Source organism: Onychostoma macrolepis, chromosome 10 (assembly GCF_012432095.1).
Source record: "Onychostoma macrolepis isolate SWU-2019 chromosome 10, ASM1243209v1, whole genome shotgun sequence".
NCBI lineage: Eukaryota > Metazoa > Chordata > Actinopteri > Cypriniformes > Cyprinidae > Onychostoma > Onychostoma macrolepis.
This window is the reverse complement of record NC_081164.1, coordinates 21,570,290-21,595,580: the sequence shown is the minus strand read 5'-3', so window position 1 is coordinate 21,595,580 and position 25,291 is coordinate 21,570,290. Positions and strand designations below refer to the sequence as shown.

Below are 25,291 nucleotides of genomic sequence, written 5' to 3'. Positions count from 1 at the left end.
AGAGCATGATGTTTGCAACGGTTGCAGGTTAAATATGTTATGAATGTACAATCTGTATATGACCGGGTACAGTACAGTAATGAGTAAAAATAGCCACGAACAAGTTGTTCCTTTAAGGGAATAGTTCACCCAGAATGATTTACTCAGATTTACTCCCCCTCAGACCATCCAAGATGTAGATTTGTTTCTTCATCAGATTTGGAGAAATGTATGCTCAGCAATGGATCCTCTGCAGTGAATGGGTGCCGTCAGAATGATAGTCCAAACAGCTGATAAAAACATCACAATAATCCACAAGTAATCCACACCACTCCAGTCCATCAGATAACATCTTGTGAAGCCAAAAGCTGTGTGTTTATAAGAAACAAATCCATCAAGACATTTTTAACTTCAAACGTGGCTTCTGACTAAAATATGAGTCCATAATTCATAATAACACTTAATGCAGTGAAAAAGTCAATTTCCTGTTGTCTCTCACATCAAAATCCACTCACAGGTGTTTTGGATTGTTTTGGCTTGTAAACGGTGTTTTGATCTGTGCAGATTTCTCTCCTGATTCAGACCAGACCACTTTCTCACTGGAGGAAGTGTTATTATGGAGTATGGACTTGTATTTTAGTCAGTTGAAGTTAAAAACATCTTAATGATGGATTTGTTTCTTACAAACACAGCTTTTGCCTTCTCAAGATGTTAACTGATGGACTGGAGTGGTGTGGATTATTGTGATGTTTTTATCAGCTGTTTGGACTCTCATTCTGACGGCACCCATTCACTGCAGAGGATCCATTGCTGAGCAAGTGATGAATGCTACATTTCTCCAAATCTGATGAAGAAACAAACTCATCTGTATTTTGGATGGCCTGAGGGTGAGTACATTTCCAGCAAGTTTTCATTTTTGGAGGAACTATTCCTTGTAACACTTACATATACTGCATGCATATAATCAAATGTTTATATAACTCGTTTAATTGTGCTGTTTTTGTATGCAACAAATAAAAATTTGATTTCAATTGTCACCAAGTTTGCACCAATATCGTTTTGCTCTTTTAATCTCAGTGCTGTTCATATGAAAACTGTTCACTTTGCATCACATTTGTCCTTGTTTCTCACAGAAGTTGCTGACATCCTGAATCTTAACCTTTCAAACGGAGTGAAGAAACAGTGCTGAAGGTGCCATTCAGAAGGCAGACAGCTCATTAGGAGACAGAGCATCAACCTTTGCATGGCTGATAATGATTCAGCTGTCATTACCGTGTCAGTTTTCAGAATAGAAATCACAATAATCAGCTCTGTCAAATGTTCCCCATAAGAAGCAGAAACTTGCACTCGCTGTCACTGCCAAGAATGGCATGGATATTCAATCAATAATGCATTGTCAGATGTGTCCTAATTAGAATATTTCATTACAGCAAACCAAAGGCAAGGTTGTTAAGTATTTTGGAACAACATTTAAGGTAAAGTTCACCTAAAAATCTAAATTCGTGCCATTCAGAAATCTTTTGCATTCAGTGACAGTTCATAGTGACCATGTCTGTCAAGCTCCACAAAGGACAAAAAACAAAAAGCAATATAAAGGCACCATGAAAGTGCTTTTCATGAGGAAAAAATTTAAGACCAGTATCAATCTCATCTTTTGTTTTCATGATAAAATGGCTTTTAGGTTTGGAGCAACATGAAATGAGTTTTCATTTTTGGGTGAACTATCCTATGGATTCTTTATTTTATTATATTTTTTAAGGTAATTGCTACATTTGTTTTACAATTCAGACTTTATTTCTCACAATTCAATTTTTTTTTCTCAGAATTGCAAGAAAATGTCAGAATTGTGAGATAAAAACTCAAAATTATAAGGAAAAATTATAAGTCAGAACTGCAAAATATAAATTTTCTCACATATAGACTTTTTTGTCAGAGTTGCAATTCAACTTTATCTCACAATTCTGACTTTTTCCCTCAAAATTGCAAGTTCATATCTGACAATTCTTTTATATCTCGCATGTTGATGTTTTTTTCTCGGAACTGAGAAAAACAGAATTACGAGATAACTCAAAATTCTAAGGGAAAAAAAGCAGAATTGCAAGATTTTAACTCAAAACTGCATAAAAACTTGCAATTTCTCTCAATTCTCTCAAGTTTATTTCTTGCAATCCTGGCTTTTGTTTCTCAGAATTCTGAGCTTATATGTCACATATTGACGTTTTTCTCAGAATTGCAAGAAAAAGTGAGGGAAAAAAAGTCAAAATTGTGAAATAAAAAGTTGCAATTACCATCTTTTATTTTTTATCCCATGGCAGAAACAGGCTTTCATATTATTCCTTTAATGCGTTCAGGAAGTTTATTTCAGCTCATCTATGGAAGGCATTAAATAGGAACCAGTATTTAGCAAATGCAGATATTTAAAATCGAATAAACCCAAGTCAAGTAAACATAATTGCACTTCTTACCTCCATAGATGCCATTAAAACTTCCCTGTAAACATGCTGAAACACCTAATGGGCCTGCACTGGCGTTATCCAGAGGCTTGTTAATTATAGGAATGAAACACAAAGATATGTAAATTAATTATGAGCCAGCAGGGGGCTCGTATGAGTCAGCGAGATCGCTCTATTACACCCTCTTCACCCCGAGAGCTGCTGCAGAATGAAAGCGCCGGTGTCTCATTTCCTCGTCACGCAGCAATTGGCTTTTATAGAACATGCTTTGGCCGGGGATCAAATCTCATGTTGTATGATGATGAAGTTACATGGATTTAATGGCCATTGACATTTTGGTCTTATATTATTTACATGCTTTGAGTTTACTGCTGCTTGTGTTGGAAGACAGCTTCAATCCATTCATTCACTTTGCTCTTGTGGAAATCAGATTACACAGCCTTGCATCTGGAAAAACACTTCTGGTTTGCAAACAAATGTGTTCTGGGTAGTTACTATGCGGTTGCTAGGGTGTTCAGGATGGTTGCTAGGGCGTTGCTATACAATTGTGTCCTGGGCAATTGCTAGAGTGTTCTGGATGGTTGCTAGGCTCTTGCTAGAGTGCCCTGGGCAGTTGCTAGGGTGTTATACTAGGCGATTATATATACAAATCTTTATTTGACCCTCTAACTCTAGCACTCTCTATTCTAATTTTATTTTATCTATCTGTCTTCTTTTTATTTAAAAAAATACACATTTGACCCTCCATCAATTGCATATTTATTCTCCAACTGCTAGCTTTTCTTGTCAAACTAACACTAGCTTTCTTTTTTCTATTCTATCTACTTTCATTAAAAAAAGAATTCTATCTACTAATTTTCTTTAAAAAAAACTGTACTGCGTTAGGCTAACCAAGACTTGTAATAGTACTTGCATGTTGTCGCTCTTTTGTTGGTTTTGATTGCTTCTAATGTCCTCATTTGTAAGTCGCTTTGGATAAAAGCGTCTGCTAAATGACTAAATGTAAATGTTAGGTGTTTGCTAGGGCACTGCTATACAATTGTGTCCTGGGCAGTTGCTAGAGTATTCTGGGTGGTTGCTAGGGTGTTCAGGATGGTTGCTAGGGCACTGCTATAAAATTGTGTCCTGGGCAGTTGCTAAAGTGTTTTGGGTGGTTTCTAAGTGGTTGCTAGTGTGTTGCTATGCAGTTGCTAAAGTGCCCTGGGCATTTGCTAGATGGTTACTAGGGTGTTCTGGGTGGTTGCTAGGATGTTGCTATGCAGTTTCTAGAGCGGTCTTGGGTGGATGCTAAGCAGTTGCTAGGATCTTATAAGTGGTTGCTATGCTACTGCTATATAGTTGTGTCCTGGGCTGTTGCTAGAGTGTTCTGGGTGGTTGCTAGGGTGTTTTAAGTGATTGCTATGGCACTGCTATATAGTTGTGTCCTGAGCAGTAGCTAGCGTGTTCTGGATGGTTGCTAGGTGGTTGCTAGACTACACTGGATGGTTGTTAGGGTGTTATGGGTGGTTGTTAAGGCATTGGTATACAATTGTGCCCTGGGTAGGTGCTAGATTGGTTTGGGGGGTTGTTGGGCAGTTGCTCGGCTACTCTGGGTAGTTGCTAGGGTGTTGATATGTGGTTGCTAGAGTGTCCTGGGCAGGGTTAGGGTTAGATGGTTGCTAGGGTGTTCTGGTTCCTACTTCTACTTCAAATTATTTCAGTGTACTAATACTAAGTTTTCTTGTTTTGTTTTCATAATTTTCACCTGCCCGACCATAAACCAGGTAGGAAACTTCCCACAGACGGATATTAAAGGAGGAACCGTCATGTTGTGCACAGGCAAACCTCACTTACAATTTCCTAGCAATTGCATTTGAATAGTCGTCTAATTTAAAAGACAAGTGAACAGTACAAGCAGGCACATTTAATCTGGATTTGTCCCCTCAAATGGGCGTCTCGCTGCCCACCTCTGCTACTCTAATTACCTCACACATTCCCCTGGCAGCAACATGACAGACTGTCAGCCGTACCAGACAGAAATGCACCTGTGAGCAGAAAGAATAAATCACCTTTTGACTCCTCCTGCATCTGTAACAAAAGCACAGCTCCACAGTCGACCTGAAGACAGCAGCGCAGCGCAGAGACTCGTGACCTCGGCTGCTCATTAGTGCACAGGATTTAACACTTCTTCATGTGAATGAATTATCTAATTAAACCTCTTTAGCCCATTAGCAAACAAAAATGCATGCATTTATGAACTCTGCTTTGCATTTAATCAAGCAAATGGAATCCAAATTAAATTGCATATGAAATAAATAAACTAGAAATAAATAAACTTGCTGCTATGTTAGAGTGTTTTGGTGATTGACAGGACATTGATATACGGTTGCTAAGCTGTTGCTAGGGTGTTTTAAGTAGATATGGATTTAGTTTTACTTTTTAAAATTTGTTTTATCATCTGTGGTAATGTATTTGTAGTGTTTATGTATTTATATATGTATGTTTATGTATTTTCAATCATGAACCCTAAATATGAACAATAATAAGAGTTTGTTTAGTATTAGGAAAGGAAAGGAAGGAAAGGACGTGACGTGTCCCATACTTGGAATTTGTGCTCTGCATTTAACCCAAGTGCACACACACAGCAGTGAGAAGTGAACAAACACACACACACCGTGAACACACACCCAGAGCAGTGGGCAGCCAATGCTGTGGCACCCGGGGAGCAGTTGTGGGTTCGGTGCCTTGCTCAAGGGTCTCACCTCGTGGTATTGAAGGTGGAGAGAGTGCTGGACATTCACTCCCCCCACCAACAATCCCTGCCGGACCTAAAACTTGAACCCGCAACCTTCGGGTTACAAGTCCGACTCTAACCATTAGGCCACAACTGCCCCTAGTTATATTCTATATTTACTATGTTTAATATTTTAAATGAGCTTTTTTTATATATTTTTTTTTCAGTTTTCATTTAAATTTTTGTATAAATTTTAGCAATTTTGTTATGTGCTTTTGTCATTTTTATTAGTTTTTTATTTTAATATTTCTATTTAGATTTTTTTTTCCAGTTTGAGTCATTTTAGCTTAAACATTTATTTCAGTTTTTTTTTTTTTTTTAGTTTTTCAATTTTAAGTTTTTCTATGTAATATTTTTTCCAACTTTATTTCTATTACTGAAAACAATTTTTAATAATTAATTTTAATAATTAATAATAACTACACTGATAGTGATGTGCTTTTAACATTTTATTCATTTGTTTGTTTGAAATATTTCTATTTAACTTTTATTTATTTTTATTTCAGTTTGTCAAAACATTTTATTTTAATTCTAGCTTTATTTCAATTACTGAAAACATTTTTAATAATTTTTTAATTTTAGTTAAAAGTAACAACACTTATGGTGATGCGCTTTTGACTTTTTTATTCTTTTTTAAATATTCCTTTTTTTCCCTTTTTTTAAAGCCATTTTCAACTTACTTATTTTTAACATATTTATTGCATATTTAAGTTTATTTCATTTGCCAAGGAGACATTCCTAATTTTGGTTTAGGTTTTTTAGGCTTTTTAATTTTTTTATTCTAGCTTTATTTCAATGACTGAAAATTATTTTTAATAGTTTTATTTTTACTTAATTTCATAAAAAGGTCAGAGGTGGCTGTCATGCAATATAGTGGCATCTGTAATGTCAAGCACAACATGGAGAGCATTCAGTCTGACATTTAACCTTTCAGGTTTGGCCTGCGTCACACACTCTATCAACTTTATTTAGCAACATGGTCGACGTCTGCGTTAAAGATCACTCCTCTATAGATGGACAGAGCGGCTGCTCTGTTGAGAAACAATTCCCAGCAAAAATTAGAGGAAATGTTGGCATGGATGTCAAAAAACGTTAATGGCACTACAAGAAAAGCTCTCCCAGCGGTGATTCATTGTGCATGGAAATGAAAAATGCATCAACCTGAGCCATGTAATTTGCATGTAATTTCTTTTTAAAAAGGATGATTTTTCCCACCAGACTAAATGAACTGTTTTTTTTTCTTTTTCTTTTATTATGCAAAAGGCATACATTAAATGTGAAATGTAAAACAGGACAGGTCCATCACTGAAGCTTGCATTTAGATAATATTATTCTTTTTCTGTTTAAAGACATTTTTTTACTTTAAATGGAGTTGAGATTTATGAAGAGAGAGAAACCAGGGCACATATACTGAAGTGTATTTGACGTTTCTGGTTGTGCAGTTGAAACGAAAGAACGGCAAACTAAAACGTTTGAAAGTTCTTCACCTCTCTCTCGGGCTCCAAGAGGAAATCGGCTAATTAGAAACCAATAACAAAGCATATGGACAGAAATAGAGCAGGATGTGCCTGCTGTGCTTTACGCTCCTCTTTAAAGAAGCGAACCGCATCAAACACCAAAAAATCCTCAAAGAAAACTTACTCTAATTACTTTAGGTGTTCGGTGGTTATATATACCTGCTACCGCTCCTTTGGAAATGTCTGCCTGTGGGAACAAAATCACCAGAGAATTCATTTGATTTTCATGCAAAAATGTTATAAACAAATAAGAAACCACGGCAATTGAGAATTATTCTGGAAGCACAGGTCAGACTGTGCCTCTACAACAACAAACACCAAACTACTTTAACAATAATTTGATATTTATATCTGGTTTTCAAATTAAGAGATAGGATATGCCCTTTACTACATAGACAATAAAAACAATACATAAACACACAAATACATGTAAAATAAAAAAGTGCAATGAAAAGGTACACTTTAGGCAAAAGCAGCTGCATAGGTGTTGTGCACTGGATTGTCCAAGTATTATGAATAAATTATGTACATTTGCAATGAATGAAAAAGAGGCACTCATGAATAAATAAATAAATAAATATATGAGTTAATAGAACTGTGAAGGGAAAAATATATGCATTAGTAAAAGTTTGACTTAATTTATGTTTCTCATGAGCTTAAAAATTTTGATTGTCCTGAGTGAACCGAGCTGGAATCCAGACAAAAACCAGAATAAATAATGAAAATAGTCCCAATAAAATGATCTAAACCAGGGTTCCTCAAATCTTACCCTGGAGGGCCAATCCACTGCAGAGTTTAGCTCCAACCTTGATCAAACTCACCTGTCTGTGATTTTCGAATGATCCTGAAGATACTGATTAGCATGTTCAAGTGTGTTTGATTAGGGTTACAGCTAAACTCTGCAGGAAAGTGGATCTCGTGGGCCAGATTTGAGGATCCCTATGACAAAAATATGTTTTTTAGCCAAAATATATTTGAAATATCTGCTAAATATATGTTGCAAAAAGTGAACTTCAGTTAAATATATTTTTGAAATAGAAAATATATTTACTTTGAAACTTCACATACCAAAATATTTTTCAAAATATATTTACAGGGCAAGATTTCAAATCTTTCAGTATAGCCTATATTTAGGCTAAAAGCAAATGTGAATGAAATGGCCTGTATCAAAAGTAGATTTATAATGGCTTATTAATGTTTATATATTTGTAGTATTTTTTACATTGTAAAGTTTTTCATCAGAAGTGGCACTGTATGAATGTATTTTCTTAGATTTAAATATATGAAGAGCAAATGTGTTTTTAAATGCTTTTTAACCAAATATGCATTTTTAGAATTGAATATATATATATATATATATATATATATACACACATACAAAAATTGAAATACCTATTTACATAAATTTTCATTTTTATCACAAATGAAATATGGCGCTAAGGTCTATAATCTAAATGTTTTTCACTTGAGAAACAAAGATACTTCTTGGCACAATCCCGCATTATAGAGCATCAAAGTGCTTGGACGGCGATCGGGCGCAGATTGAGCCTCTAATCGCTTCTGTGATACTGAAGAGAATCGATTCGCTTCAAACCGGTTTGACTGACGGAACTAATATGAATGGACGCTCATTTGCATTAGTGGATGACTATGGGAGGGGTTTACAGGTGTTAATGGCGTCATGAGGGAGTCTGAAGCTCTAAAGATAAATAACAGACCCCGCAGAGGGTGTTCTGGTCATTTGGTGTGCGATGGTGACACTGGGGATGTTTTGATGCTGTTGGAGCAGTGCTGAGCAGATCGGGTGTTTTGCTAACGAACGGAATTATGCATCAACTATTCAGGTGAGCAAATGATTCACGATTCGTTTTGGAATAATCGAATTGCTTGTCTTTCTCCTCAGGCCTCACATTTGCTATTTTTACCTACAGGTTCCTGCTGTCTGCTGTGGTGGTCTGTCAGGCGGTTTCGTCTGAATCAGGTAAAAGTCGGATCTTTATGTTGTTTTGCTTTTCATCGCTCCTTTATAAAATGGATTCGCGTTTTCCTCCCAGGATGTGAAGGAGCGGAATGTAGGAAAGCTGGAGTTTCTGGAAAGCCAAAACAAGACGCGGAATTCTTGAATAAGTTCAACGAAATGAACACGCAAACGCCGCAACGTCAACACCGCAACGCCGAGGCCGTGTTACCGTTCATAGGACTGACCGGAGGTGAGATCATCATTACCACACTGCGAAAAAAAGAGATTGTTCTAAGTTGTAAATAAATATTATTGTAGTCAATTTTAATTACTATTTGAAAAAACTAATTATTATAATTTTTTTACAGTCAAAATTCCACACATAAGTCAAGGTGTTACTTGCTTTTCTTTTAATTGAATCGTGTAATTTTGTTTTCATTTTTTTTTTTTTTTAATGACTTGTTAATAATTTCTAGCAAACCAAGACCTTAGAAGGAGCAGAAGGTCTTAAATTCATAAAGTCGTGGTATTACATAGGCCTATTGCATGCACTGCAAATAACAAAACAAAATCTTCCTCAGTATTTTTCTTTTCTTTTCCAATACAAATATCTAAACATGGCAAATGGGACAAAATTAAATGAGTTCATGCTTTAAAAAAAAAAAAGAACAAATATCTGTCAATTGTGTATTAAAACTTTTGAATTAAGTTGTTTTTCTGAACCTACTGTCAGATATTTGTTCTCGCTTTAACCATAAACTCGTTTTGATCCCTTTATGGCATGCTTCGCAAGTAAATGTATCTTGATTTAAGAATCTTTGGACATTTGCACTGGAAAATGAAAAAATACAGAGGAAAGCATCACGATTCTAGAATGATCTGTTGCACTTTAATTGCACACCACATTTACAAACACAAACCAGAGTAAGCATTGTGCGTGAAGTAGAAAACTGTGCGATTTTTAGCATTTAGACTGGAGTGGATCTATCCATTTATTAATGGGAATTCCAGTGTTGTCAGGCGTAACGGCCTGCACAGTGTCTGGATGGTTCATGTCGTGTTGGGAAACAGATGTTGGTAGCATCTGTTTAGATTACACGTCATAAATTTTGTAGGAAGGGGCTGCTGTTTTTCGTTTATATCCTTGTTTAACATCTATATTCTGCTGTTTCTCACTTCAGTTTCTAAACAAAGCCGTACCTGCTGCAAGAACGGTGGAACGTGCATTTTGGGAAGCTTCTGCGCCTGTCCTAAGTTCTTCACAGGCCGGAGCTGCGAATACGACGAGCGCCTCCGGTAACTAAATGACGTCAGGATTGAGCTGTATGGTATTGGTGTAGTTGCACAAGGTTTTTGAATGATTGTGTTTTTATTTTGCCAGGGATTGTGGTGTGATTCCACATGGAGAGTGGGTTCAGAAAGGATGCTCGTACTGCAGATGTGGATATGGACTTCTGCACTGCTTCCCGCATGTTTTCAGCAAAGACTGTGGTGAGTTTATAGATGCATGTTTGTTGCCTTGCTCTGTTGTTGTTGTTTATCTCCAACTAAACCAGTTACAGCACCTTGAAGGATATTAAGTGTGTCTGGCATCATGTTATCAACTTTCCTTACTGTCATATAATGAATGGCCCCTAAAATGATGTTCTTACTCTGTATTTATGCCTTGTTTTTCAGTCAAATATCTAAACATTCTTAAATCAAGATACATTTACTTGAAACCAAAATGACATAATATGGTCTTGTTTCCTTTAAAAAAAAAAAAAAGTAAAAGTATGCTTAAAACAAGGAAAATATCTGCCATTGGCATTTTTATTTAATATTTTCTTATTTTTTTCCTAATTATTTTGCTTCTCAAGTAAATGTATATAGATTTAAGAATGTTAAGATATTTGTAATAGAAAACAAGACAAACTTACAAAGTAAGAGGAGCACACATTGCCTAGTTGTAATACTATTTTATTTATTTTTTCTCTCTCTCAAAAAACAAGACCTAATATGTCAAGTTATCTTCATTTAAGAAGGTTTAGATATTTGGACTGAAAAACGACAAAAATAATGAGTAAGAAAGTCATTTTTGCCTGTTTTAGCAGCCATTTCCATTATATTACAGTGAGGAAGGTTGATAACATGATGCCAGACACATGCTTAATATCCTGTAAGTGGTTTAGCTGGAGATAAACAACAATAGACAGAAGTTCTCACCTCCAACGCTTCCCTAATAGGGCTGTGAATCACTGACTAGCGCTTGATTCAACCTGATGGCAGATGATTATTCAGGCCGTCTGCGGCTTCTTTGCCGTTTCTTCGAATAACATTCCTGTATATTATTTCGTGTGCATTTATCTTTTTTATGATTTTCTTTCAGACGATTCTCAGGAAGTTCGGTGGTACCGTTCAAGCTCCCTCAGAACGTTGTCGTCTTCAGTTGTCATGTTTGTTGCCTTCATTTTACCCTTTCTACTGTAAGTTAGTTTTCTTAACTAGGTTTTGTACATAAATGCTCTATTAGACTACAAACAAGATGTTTATTTTCTTTGACATTTAGGGCAGCATTTATTGGTGGCACTGAAATGCTTTTTGCTTCCAGTGGAAGTGTAACTAGCTGTGTTAAAAGCAACCGTTTAGTGAAGGAACATGTATATAGGATTTATATTGAAAATATATTGTGTGGGTGTCAGTGCGCAGCCGAACCAAAATGAATTCTGTCTGTTTCTATGTCTCTGTATGAATTTGTTATACAAGAGAATGCACTGGCTAAAAGTGACGCTTTTTATACCCTGCATCTGTTTTGCTTTTAAAATATACATGTCATCTGAACAATGCGCTTGTTTTAAAGTCAAGTTCTCGCCTCATCTGTGCTTGAAACTTTGGTTTGCTGTGCTCGTCAGTGGAGAGAGAGGCAGATAATGCTCAGATAGCCCGTGATTGTTGACCTTTCGGCTATTTTCTCTTATCTTATATAAACAATCGTCCAGCCAATCAATCTCAGTGACTATCTTGACCTTCTTGAGTTGCCTGGTGATGTACTGTAACACTCTGTATGATTGAGCGAATGAATTGGTCTCATCTAATTAAAACTCGCATCAATAACTGAGATGACTGACTGTTTACTGACTTCAATTAAGCAATTTATCATGGGTGCCGAAAATTAGATTGGATGCCAGTAAACCGAGGCTATGAATAACCATGAGAGACTTTTGGGTGCAAAAAAACGACTTGAAGTTTTAATTTTGTAACTCTTTTGGGGGAGAAAACATAGGATTTACAAGCTAATTTTTAGTAAACCTTCTAAAGACCCCAATTATGTACACAGTATTTGCTTTTTCAAAGTTGTACATAATACAAAGATTATTAGAGACGAAAAACTATTTCAGTCTTTCTACTTTAAAATGTCATGTTTCTTGCCATTTCTTTGTAACTTTTAATGAAATTTACTAGCAATTTCTGAGCCTGAGAGTTTCTATACCTTTTTTTTTTTTTGTATAAAAGCTCTCTTCCTGCTGGCCTCTCAGAAACAGTCTGAATAAACAGTGTACTCTTTTACACTACAATGCTGCTGTTCTCTTTGGTATTAATAGCTGGGTGGGGTTGGGCAGACCATCCTAAGCCCTGCATCTTCTCCATTGTCAAGCGTGATAATGGCCTCATTCTGCATGCAGAATCTACTCTTACATGCAAAAGAGGTGCTTGCATGTCAAAGAGATGCTTATAGGGGCGTCTCATGTGATAAAGACTAGGATATGGCCTAGCCTGCTATTCAGGATTTAGGAACGGAAACAGTTTAGCTCTGTTTAACTCCATTTTGATATTTATTTTTGTGTAAGGAGAAAGTCCCAAATATTTATTCTCATTGTTCTTATTCTAATTCTTATATTCATTCTCAGTGGCAATTCTCATTTTTGCAATACAATAATTAGTTTTATTCTTTCTTACAAAAAGCAATATGGCTATTGTTAAAATACAATTAAAATTATATATCATTACTGTTAAAAAGTTCGTATTTGGTGAAATGTTTTTGGGGATAAAAAGGCTCTTCTGCTCACCTAGGCAGCATTTATTTGATCAAAAATACAGTAAATGCTGTACAAATGTTAAATATTATTACAAAATAGTTTAAAATGTAATTAATTTCTGTGACCAAAGCTGAATTTTCAGCATCATTACTCCAGTCTTCAGTGTCACATGATCCTTCAGAAATCATTCTAATATGCTGATTTGCTGCTCAAGAAACATTTCTGATTATTATCAATGTTGAAAAGTTGTAAGAGTTGGAAACCATGATACATTTTCTTTCATGATTCTTTGACGAATAGAAAGTTCAAAAGAACAGCATTTATTTGAAATAGAAAACTTTTGTAACATTATAAATGTCTTTACTGGCACTTTGATCAGTTTAATGCATCCTCGCTGAATAAAAATATAGATTTCTTTTAAAAAAAAAAAAAAAAAAAAAAAACAGACCCCAAGCTTTTAGCATACACACTATTTATAATTTAATAAACAAAATACACATGTATATATATGAAAATAAGAAACACTTTATTACAGAATTTTGAGAATAATGAAAAACAGCCTAAAATATGAAAAAGTAGGAAAATATGGTACATTTTGACAGAAATAATGTAAAACTTCTGAATAGTCCCTAAGCAGTGTTATTTTAGTATCAATTAGATCCTATTTTTCGAAATTAAGTTTGTATTAATATTTTGTTTGTATTTTTATATTTTTGGTTTTAATTTTAGTTTTAAATTTAATTTAATACATATGTGTGTGTGTCTAAATAGTTTTTAATCATATGTTTAGTTATTTTAGTTTTTGTTATTTTAGTTAAGTTAAACTAAATGAAAATGAACAATGTTGAAAAAAAGTTAATTTTTTAAAAGGTGTTTTTTAGTTTTAGTTAACTAAAACAACTTTGTCCCCCCATTTTTTTAATGCAAAATGTAACCTTTTCTTTTTGTTTTGTGGTCTGAATTGTTCATTGGTCATCAAGCACCAAAGTCAGAGTGTGTTGCCACAAAAGTTGAAGTTTGAAAGTTTTTAGCCACTGTCTCCCTCAGCGTCCTTGTGACGCACCGTCTCCACTGAACTCTCAGGATTGGGGGCCTCGAGGCCTTTGACTCTAAAGTGGCATTAGACATTCTTTAAGTTTCATTGATCCCCTTAAAATAAGCTGCTCTATCTTCTAACCTCCAGAGATTAATCCAGTAGCGACAAAGCTGGCCACATCGAGAGACTTTTTTACTCTGTTTCCATTCTTTGAGCTTCAGGAAGTCCCACATTTTCCAGAGTCACGACATTCAGACGCTCTGGAAAGAGGATTAATGGAAGCGTTTAGAAAGTGACTCCTAAGAGAAACTCTCTCCCACTATAATATAATCGGTCCTCGCTCCTGCTGGGAGACTCGTCCTCCGTATGCGATTGTTTCCATGATAGCGTTTCATTTGCACAAACCGCTCGAGTCCTTTAATGGAGGCCTGGCATGTGGGTTTAACTGGGCTGAAGGAGCTCGGCAGGAGTTTCCGCGCTGAAAAGGCCGGATGCATGGGATTACACGCAGGAAATCTGTCTGGGATTGTGCTGATTGGACGGGGGATGCTTTTGTAGCAATTGCAGGTAAACTTTTAAGTGATTGCATCACTTACGGAAAAAACAAGGGTTGTTTCAAACCAGCTCCTGAGATGCAAGCGAGTTTATCTTCATCTTTTCCAAGCTTATATCCATTTGATGAGATACAGGAAGCACAGGCACTTCAAACGCAGCCTCGTTCTCCCTCAGCAGGTGTTCTTTCTCTTTTCCAAGTGTTTGATTCAACTTTAATGCTCATATAGTTTCATTGTCTTGGATATGCATGGATCAGCTCAATCCATGCCGGGAGTCATATACTATTGATAAAAAGATGGCATTATTAATGCATGGCATATTTGACTGCGGCCCGTTTCATATGTGTGTGCAGGCGCCAATCACAATCACAAATTTTCTTTTCCAATTTCAAGTAGCCCAAAGGTTTGCTCGAGCTCCCTCTGAAAGTATTAGAACGAAGTTTATTGAAGTTAGACTGAAACTTCGTTAAAGCTTGCAGCTCAAGGAAAGCTCATGAGATGAACACAGATCTCCCAAAATATAGACGGAGAATGCTTTTGTTTAGGAGGAAGATTGTCTGTTTATCTCCATTTTTTCCTCTAAGACAGCAAAGAGGTTACATAGAGAGCAAATATAGACTTTCTGACTCATGTGTTTGTCTTTATTTCTCCTTAAATATCAGAGACAAAGTTTGCAACGTGAATAAAACACAATAAATAAAAGCAACCTCTTGAGTTTTTATAAAACTCAGTCATGTTATCTCAACATGTAAATATTATGATTGCACATGTGGGTTTGTCCAAAGTAATGCATTTCTCTAGGTGTAAACTTTGTTTTAAGTGGATAAAATACTTTAAAACATTTTATTGGAGTCTCTATTGATATCAACAGGACTGAACTTGATCTCAGTGCTAAAGCAGTTCAGTGAGTCGTTTCTGATCTTTAACTCCACAAATAATGATTTTAATCTTGAGTAAGGTTTTATGAATTTGCATAGCAAGATGAACAATCTTTTTTCAGGTGTGACTTTTAAATTATGCAACTTAATCTCTAGTTGTTTCTCAAAAATAGTTTGTATATTATAATCGTATTCATGTAAAAAAAGAAGTCTGGATTGACTGACTGACTGATTTTAACCTGGAAATAAACAATATTTCAGGATTATGTAAATGTTCAAATGCAAAAAAGAATTTGCCATAAAATCAAAAAAGAAATATTATATTAGTAAATGAGAGGCAATAATCATGCAAATTATTCTCTACAGTTTATTTCTCAAAAATATGAATATTATAATCCTATTCATGCTGCCGCTGCTTCAATCCCTATATCCACTATTATTATTAGGCCAACTATTATTATTACTAATATTATTCCACTAGGATTTCGCTTTTGTCCTACAAGCTTAATAGTAGGCCGTCATCTGTAAGTGTTATTATTGAATGTTTGATCGGTTTCCATTTACATAATGACTATGAAATTAGAGCTGTTCCTGCATTAAAGGTTGTTCATGGCACACTGTTAATTTCATTTTTCACCAAAATAACACAAGGAAATTTGATTTTGTGAATTCACAAAACTTTTCACTTTCCTCTGTACCTGTTTAAATGACCGCATCCATCTATAGCATATGTGTTTGTTTATGTTATTTGTTCCTTTTCTCTCTCTCTCTCTCTTTTTCTTCTCCTGTATGTGTGTATATATATGTCACTGCTCTCAGCTTTTGTGTAGGTCATTACATCAAGTTATTGCTGTTAATCTATGTTTCATTTCGCTCAATAAAAATCATATTCATAAAAAAATAAATAAATAAATAAATAAATAAAAATCATATTCATGCATATGATATCAAATGCACCACATTAAAAAATATTGTTTCTTTAATTTTATTTCTCAGTTAAACCTCGTTTTAGGATTGGGAAAATGTGACTGGGAAAATGTCAAATGAAAAAGTTTTACCATATATATATATATATATATATATAATGATTATCAAACAATTAAAATGATCCCAAAAAGTTTTTGTTTACATAATATATGTGTGTATACTCTGTATATTTATTATGTATGTATAAATACAAACACATGCATGTATATATTTAAGAAAAATTTATGCTTATATATTAAATATATTTATATATAATATAAAATATAAGAATATGAATATATAAATGTATAAACGTAAATATTTTCATATATATATACTGTATGTGTGTTTTATATATACATAATAAATATAGACGGCACACATACATATATAATGTAAACAAAAACTTTTATTTTGGATGCGATTAATCATTTGATAGCACAATTTTTTTTTTTTTTCGTTTTTAAAGATTATAGTATAATCATATTGATGCATATATTATAAAATGTACTAGGAGCACATAAAAATGAGATTACTTTGATTTGAAATGATTAGTAATTTCTTCTCTTTTTTTAAGTTTTTAATGATTATAATCACATTGATGCAAATATAAAATGCACTAGGACAACACAAAAATCAGGAATTATTTATTTATTTACTTATTTACTTAAAAGTTTTGCAATAAACTGAAAAATAAATATTAAGATCAAAATGTACATTTTTAATCAAATATCACTAAATTAGTACCATTATGTAAAATAATTTTCTACAGTTTTTTTTTTTTTTCTCAAAAAATAGTTTGCATATTATAATCATATTCATGCAACTAATATGTAATGCACTGGGCCTATATTTATTTATTAATTCCTTCATTCATTCCTGAAAATAAACACTGTTTTGCCATAAAATGAAACAGAAATAAGTAGTACACCATTTCTAGATACAAATCAATGTTTTTAATCAAATAAATTTAATAAAGTAAATGAGTGTCATTGATCATGTGACACGGCATTGTACACATTCAGATTTTCTTGCTTCTGCTGAAGCTCAGTTAGAACATGATCATTAGTGTAGTTGATGAAGCTCTTATGACACACCAAACACTGACACAATCTCACATGCAAGTTAATTTCTGAATCTCACTTTTCACTCCACTGAAAAGGTTTGGTATAAGAGTCTGGACCGCATGGAGTGTTTGTTGTCCTGACGAGTTTCTCAGGCCTGTCCCAGTGGAAAGCTGGTGTGACAGTGGCAAATGTCTCTTCTGTGTGGCAGTAAACAGAGGTAGATGGGGTAAACAGAGCGAGGGGCCATCAGGGGCCAGGACTCGGGCTCCTGCAAGGGTTGGGGGACGCCAGTAATAGGAAGGGAGTGGAGAGTTAACAGTAAAGTGCTGTCTGACTTACACTCACACAACAGACAGCCCTATACATCACAGACAGAGGACATGTTTACCTCAGAGCTCTTCTGCAGAGGTGCATGAGAAAAGGAATTGCCTTGTCTTATTTTATCATCTCTCTCTCCCAAGTCACCCTTTGTACCTTCATCTTCACTTATCCTTTGTTCTCGCTCCTATTTCTTTTCCGTCTGTCCCCTATCTTCACATTTCCCGTGGCTATGTTTAAACGTTGCGTCTGTGCTGTGTCCTCTCGTCTGCTCGTTCCGAGATCTCTCTTCTTATCTGAAGGTGATATGGTAAGAAGGCAGGCCTGGACGGTCCTCTACAGCGCTGATCCTCCACAGATGGGCTGCGGGTCTGTTCCGATGGGTCACGGACAGGCGAGAAATAGTCATCAATAATTAATCTTAGAACAAATATTTTCTTTTATTTTCTGAAAATAAAATATGAAGTTAAATATGGTTTCGTATGCAACAAAAGCCACAATGTGTTGAATGCATGAAACCATCCAAATTCAAGGTACATTTAAAAATGTTCAGTAATTTCATATTAAAACAAACTAATTTTTTTTAATATATATATATTTGAATAGATCACAATATATAAATTATATATATTATACATCATATATATTATTCATTTCAATAATAAAAAAATATATTGATCATTTTCAGATATTCGTAATATATTTTCAGTGTCTGATTTGTAGGACACTTTTTAAAACTTTTGTACATTAAACCAAAATATTCTTAAAATAAAATGAATATTAAAATAAAATAAAAATTATAATAATACTACAATACTATTCATATTATATATTTCATTTATAACCTAAATAATACATTGTAATATATTATTATTATTAATAAAAATAAATATTCATAAATTAATATTTTTATATGAATCTTTTGTACATTAAACCAAAATATCATCCTTTAAAGTTAATTATAACATTAAATATGAGTTTGTACCACAATATATGCATGAAACTAACATTTCATCTTAAACATTAATATTTAAATATATTATCCATATTATAATATTTACAGTATATTATAATATATAATATAAATGCATTATAAACTATTCATGTATTAAAAATATTTAGAATAAATAATATAATATTCATAAAACATAATATTTTAAATATATTTTCAATGCTTGATTTTGTTTTTGTTTACTTAACATCAAAATAACATTTTAGCATTTAAAGTACATTACTAAATGGAATATGGGTTCTTTGCAATAATAAACATGGTTCGTGCCAATGTATGCATGAAACCATCAAAATTCAAGATACATTTAAAAATGCTGAATTCTTTTATATAAAATATATTATTCATGTTGTAATAGTTATAATATATTATATAAAACATTACATTATATTATTCATATTATAATAATATTAGATGTTACATATTCCTGCATTTTACACTTTTCAAATATTTGATTTTCAGGACATTTTCTTTCCTTTTTATACATTAAACACATCAGTATTTGGTCACTCGATGTCCAGTGTAAAATCGGAAGCGAAAGCTTGGATCTACAGGCCATCTGCATTCCAGCGTGACGAGCTTCATCTGGGCCAGGTGATAAAAATTCAGCTCAGAAAACTCACAGAGCAAGGATGTCACAGTTTAGTTCTCCTCCAACCCGGTTAATTGCTTAAAGGCAGACTCGCAGAATTAAATATGTCTAATACGACCGTGCCCATAACCCATCCTGATGACAGACGTGCTGCATAAGAATCAAACCTTCCTCATTACACGAAGGGCAATTGTAGATGAATTAATTGACAGGCGGTACTGCCATAATGAACCATAAATTAAACACACCGCAATCCAGCGCTCATATTCAATACCAAAGATGTGACATTTTTGCACAGATTGATATGCAGATTGATATGCCTGCAAAAAAAAAAAAAAAAGAGACTAATACTGAATACTAACTAGGCTTGGACATTTCTTAAGAGTCTAATATGCGTTGCATGGGGTTTTGTGCATTGCTATGTGGTTGCTAGGGCTAACTGCACACTGGCTTGTTACTTACACTCATATTAAGCCATAGTGATCATATGCTTGACTTAAGGTTGAAGGGATAGTTCACCCAAACATGAAAATTTGCTGTTATTTTACATTTACATTGGCCATCCAATATGTAGGTGACTTTTTTCTTCAGCAGAACAGCAAAGAAGATTTTTAGCTGAAACGATGCTTGACTCATAAAATGCAAGTCTTTTATGAGAACACAAAATTAATACCCATGGCTCTTAACAACATACTGAGGTCTTATGAAGTGAAACGATCGGTCTGTGCAAGAAACTGAACATTATTTACAACATTATTACCTGTAATCCAGGGCCTCAGGCAAACGGGGAAACTTGATTATTTTCCACAAACCGGTACTTTTGGACAATTCGATCAATGAACTGGTTCAGTTTATAGTTTGTTTACATACTCATGCAATGACGAAACATACAAGCAATAATATCATTAAAGCACACAATAATGATGTGAAATGTGGATGTTTTACATGTCTAAAGCATTCAGTGAATCAGAGTTCAGTGACTGTTGGAGGAACTGGAGAACTGAATGTTCTGTTTTGGTTCATTTCCAGCCGGAGTGACTGTCAGGCGTCTGAAAGTGAGTTTTGATTGAGTAACTAGTACATCTGTGCTGCTCGAGCTGCAAACTGATTCAGATGATTCAGTCCGATTTGGTGAATTGGTTCAAATAGTTCACCAAAAAGAACCGTTTCAAAAGAATGATTCATTTGTGAACCAGATGCCACTCTGGACCGTTTGCCTGAGGCTCTGGATTACAGTTAATAATGCTGTAAATACTGATCAGTTTCTTGCACAGACCGATCATTTCGCTTCATAAGACCTCAATATATCACCATGAGTTAATTTTGTGTTGCCTGTATATGTTTTTTGACTCTCAAAGTGACGGTAACCATTGACTTACATTTTATGAATCACCAGGAACCACGATTTCAGCTAAAATCACCTTCACTGTTCTACTGAAGAAGAAAAAATCACCTATTGGATGTCCTGAGGGTTTTGTCCGGTTTTGCATGAAAACACAAACCAAACACAAGCCAAACACTAAATTCACAGGCGCATGAGAGATGGAAAGCCAGTGCGAGTGGGAGTGAGACAAAGGAGTGATTGAGAGATTGGTGTGGGGCTTTGGAGGAGAGCGAAGACCAGCGGCCTGGACTGATTACTCTGGGAGTCACACGCTGATCCTGCGATCCATCATTCCCTCCATCTCTGGGATTACACTCCGTCTTAAACTCCCAACACCTTGTTTCCCTCCAGGCTGGAGTTGTGTTGAACACAGAGAGCTTTAGACGCTGTGGATTATGGGCTTCTTAATTAAGTAACTCTGTTAGATCATGAATCACATCGGTGGTGATGCAAAAGAACCGGACAATATCCTAAGGGCTCAGGGGAACCCTTAACTCTGAGCTTACAAAGAGGCTTTGGATGCTTTGTTGGTTTGTTTTTGATGCTTTAATAATATGATATGTGCAGAGCTGGGAAGCAACCAATTACATGTAATCTAGATAACGTAATCAGATTCCAGAAATTAAGTACTTATAATTATATTATATTTTAAAATGCTCATAATCAAATTACAGTTACTTTTTTTATGGATTACACATGATTACAAATTATTCACACAATGACAGTAAATTATTCATAATTTACAATTCCTTTTTCCATGATGCAGGGATTCCCAAACTTTTTTGTCAGTCAAACTCCCTTGACCTAAAAATGTGTACTTAAAGTTTATAAGGTTAATATTTCAATAATTTTACAACATATTTGTGTGTTCTCTGATGTTGATTAATGGTCATATATTTTATTCTCTTTTTAAAAATAACAATAACCCCATTAAAATTTATAAACAAGTTATGTCAAAAGTAATCTAACAGTAATCCAAAAGTAGTCAGAATACATGACCTAAACTGAGTAAGTAAATCTTGATTACATTACTGAAAACAATTTTCAGCATGTAATTTGAAAACAGTAACAGACTGCAATTTGTAAGTAATCTACCCAGCACTGAATATGTAATATGTAAAATTAACTCAACACTGAACAACATTTCAAGTGGAAATGATGAAATCTGGTCCGGTCTACTTATGCTTTCAGCCTTCAGGACAAGTATTGTCCCCTTCTGGCTCCAGATGGACACGTATCCCTCACACATGGAAAGCTCTGTAATCTCAACTTCTTCACAATTTGAAGCCCTGTATAAACTTCACCTCTGTCAGCATATTTGACTGAAAATCCTGTACAAACCAGTTCATCAAAGACTGTAAATCCTCCACACCGGATTTTCCAAGAACATCCGTAAACTTTTCAGCTATAGAAACGGCCAAGGCAAAGCAGGTAAACATTTTTAACACCTTAATAAATATATTTTGAAATATAAGAAAGAAGCATGTACACAAAGATGTGCACTACCAAAATCTATCTATCTATCTATCTATCTATCTATCTATCTATCTATCTATCTATCTATCTATCTATCTATCTATCTATCTATCTATCTATCTATCTATCTATGCATTTAATAATCTAAGATAGCTATTTATCTATGCATGTATTTATACATGCATTTATTATCTCTCTCTATATATGCATGCATGCATAATCAATCAATCAATCATTTATCTATCTATCTATCTATCTATCTATCTATTCATTTAATAATCTAAACTAGCTATTTATCTATGCATGCATTTATATATGCATTTATTATCTCTCTCTATATATGCATGCATGCATAATCAATCAATCAATCATTTATCTATCTATCTATCTATCTATCTATCTATCTATCTATGCATTTAATAATCTAAACTAGCTATTTATCTATGCATGCATTTATATATGCATTTATTATCTCTCTCTATATATGCATGCATTAACTTATCTTATAACTTAATCAATCATCTATCTATCTATCTATCTATCTATCTATTTTATGCATATATTTTATCTATCTATCTATCTATGCATGCATTTACTTGTTTATTTAAAGTCTCATTTGTGTTTTTTCTTTCATATGGGTTTACAAACAAACAAACACACAGTCGATGTCTGGTTGTTTTCTAACTACCTGTGAGTCGATGAAGCTCATCTGTCATTAACGCTCTGTGTGAGTTTGCAGGTCACAGAATCTCACCTCATCCTCACAGCCCCAAACCTGGTCGATTCGTCAGTCCCTTCCCTTCCCTACAGCAAAGACGGGGTTCATTAGATCCGTTAGCAACCCAAATCCTGGCAGATTGTGAGAATCAAACACTTGTCAAACTTAACAAAGGTAACAGCATTGAACGCACTCCTTCAAACCAAATCTAGTGTTGTTAACAATCTGTAAGTATAGATAAAAAGGTTTACTGATAACCACAGAGGGATTCTTCGGTGGCTTTTTGCACTCAAGTCTCTTCTATTTTTGGAGACAAATCACTCGGTCAGCCCTGGCTGTTTCCACCCAGTCAATAAAGTCGCCTCACTGGTCTCTTTGTCTGAGCCTAATATCCACTTACCTCGAGGCAGCACGGATCTCAAGAGAACATCTCCTCAGGGAGAAACGTGTCTGCGGGAGCTATGAAATTCACAACTTCTATCACTTGAACCATACAGCATGTTATAACCAGCACATACAGAGGTACTGACACCACATTTGGTGATTTTAAACTCAACACCATGTCTAGAAATGACAGTTCCACTGAGCAAGAAAGAGAACAAAAACATTTGCCAAATGTGTCTACAAACAGCAGTAATTGTCATTTCTGAAGCATGCGTCTGGAATAGCATACTCCCATACTATTTGTACTATTTTGTGGTTTTAAGTCTGTGCACAGTATGCTACTTTTCTGTTCGCATTGAATACTAAATGAACTGCTGCATTTGCCAAAATATATAAGGCTGTGCATTAATGATGAACAGTGCATACATTCTATTTAATTATTCATGTGTTTATTTAAGCATGCAGGAAAGAGAACAAAAATTGAGCCAAATGTGTGCAGTAATCATCATATATGAAGCTTGTAAGTCAGAATGGGTGTGTATAGAATAGCATACTAGCCATACTACTTGTTCTATTTTGCAGTTTTAAGTCTATGCACTGTGCACAGCATGCAACTTTTCTGTATGCACTGAATACTTGAATTGCTACATTTGCTACAATATATGGGGCTGTGTGCATTGATGATAAATAGCGCACACATTATATTTCACACAATGCAATGCATTCAAATGCACCCTAGTTTTTCATTTTGACGAAATGTGCAACTGCACATTCTGCTCCTGCCGAAAATGAAGAATTGGATTTAAAATTGAATTTTTGATGACTGGATGAGGACACCCCTTGAATTAAACATGCAACACAATGACATCATATGACAATAACGCAGTTATCATTTCAGATCGCATATTCTGGATTTTGTACTGCATTATAGGCTACAGTACACTATGAATCAGTGAGCAGTTCACTAACATGGCTGGGATTCTTCATCTGAGGGGGTTTTCAGTGGGTTTCATATGTCTGTATGCGGTACATACCGTATTGGTGTGTCATCCTGAAATGTAACACTGCCATCTAGAGGCTGGCATGAAATGTGACTGTAGATAGGCATCGTGTTTCTGTCGGGTGTAAATGAGAACATGTCCTGTTGAAGATGTGCTCGGCTGCCCTTGGCACTGCTCTGTGGTTTAGCATACAGGAGAGATGTAGCCAGAAGCGCAGGTCATGGTGCCTTGTCTTTGCGGCTCTGCACATGAACGGAGAAAAAGAAAGAAAAAGAGAACAGGATATGAGACAACAATAAAGTCACTTTTGCTTAGTCACTTTTCCTCTATGTTTTATTGAAAATTCCCAGGGTCATTTTCTTACTATAGATAAGTTTATAGGGCATCGCTAGACACTTTTTACAGTGAAATACAAAGCCCAAGTTAAATTTTAGGCTACCGATAAACCATTGTATGTCAAAGGAGATTACCTTATACTGACCTGTGAATCACTTTCCCTGTCCGTGTGTTTTGTGTCCGGTCTGAATATGGTTCGCGATTCAGTTTGATTCATTCGGACAGTTCACTCACGCACAGAATCATTTGCGGCGGTTTCTCAAATCGTAACAAGATATTTTATAAAACAACAACAACAACAACAAAAAGGACTGGATTGCGCATATTTACACACACACACACAAAGTCATTGTAGGTAACAAAACTTTCGAATATTTTCTATCATTTTTCAGCTATGAACTCTTTTTGTGCGTGCGCCTGGTCAAGGACTCTGCACTGCAGGCTAAAGCTAATTAATAATTAATAGCAAAAAAGTATAAAAATATTATTCTAAATGATAACTTATTGAATAAAATATTTAAATCACAATTTTTAAACGTGTATCATATTTTTTTCCCACAATATTAGAATTACACAAACAAAGAAGTGTATTTTTATGCTTCAACAGTGAAATTTGTGATGATTTGTTTCAGGTGTTTTTTTTCCTTTTGCTTCATCGAAAACAAAGCATGTTTTCTTGGCAACGTTTTTTTTTAAAAAAAAAATAATTTATAGTTGTTGTTGTTTTTAAATATCGAATAACATTTTAGACATAACATTGCCAAAAACTTTGCCTATTTCTGGTCCACCAATGAAAATAGTTCCAATCCTTGCGCGACTCCGCGCCACGCACTGCAGCTGCATTACTGAATGAATCATTTTGTTTGAACGATTC

At 34.7% G+C, this 25,291-nt stretch overlaps 1 protein-coding gene and 1 long non-coding RNA gene across 4 annotated transcripts; one reads left to right on the top strand and one right to left on the bottom strand.

The window, feature by feature from the left end:
* Positions 1 to 8,372: 8,372 nt before the first annotated feature.
* On the top strand, positions 8,373 to 11,797 carry tdgf1 (teratocarcinoma-derived growth factor 1). The gene is made up of 6 exons (XM_058789584.1): positions 8,373 to 8,566; positions 8,654 to 8,703; positions 8,777 to 8,932; positions 9,864 to 9,978; positions 10,064 to 10,173; positions 11,051 to 11,797. Exons 1-6 carry the CDS (start codon positions 8,550 to 8,552, stop codon positions 11,149 to 11,151), a joined length of 549 nt encoding a protein of 182 aa, XP_058645567.1. The 5' UTR covers positions 8,373 to 8,549; the 3' UTR covers positions 11,152 to 11,797.
* A 5,387-nt stretch (positions 11,798 to 17,184) lies between these two features.
* Positions 17,185 to 24,695, bottom strand: LOC131548468 (uncharacterized). 3 transcript variants are annotated; one of them, XR_009273159.1, is made up of 4 exons: positions 24,563 to 24,695; positions 24,115 to 24,323; positions 22,667 to 22,782; positions 17,185 to 17,888 (listed from the first exon to the last, which is right to left on the bottom strand). It is a non-coding gene; the product is annotated as an uncharacterized LOC131548468 (long non-coding RNA). The 3 variants fall into 3 exon arrangements; XR_009273158.1 differs by lacking the exon at positions 17,185 to 17,888 and adding an exon at positions 20,488 to 21,907 and having other exon boundaries at positions 22,667 to 22,827; XR_009273157.1 differs by lacking the exon at positions 17,185 to 17,888 and adding an exon at positions 20,488 to 21,907.
* Positions 24,696 to 25,291: the final 596 nt, after the last annotated feature.

Bases quoted from the DNA above. Each gene is read 5' to 3' on its own strand.
- tdgf1 (XM_058789584.1), top strand. The intron at 8,933-9,863 runs GTGAGATCATCA...TTCTCACTTCAG, and splicing joins GTTCATAGGACTGACCGGAG to TTTCTAAACAAAGCCGTACC. The intron at 10,174-11,050 runs GTGAGTTTATAG...ATTTTCTTTCAG, and splicing joins TGTTTTCAGCAAAGACTGTG to ACGATTCTCAGGAAGTTCGG.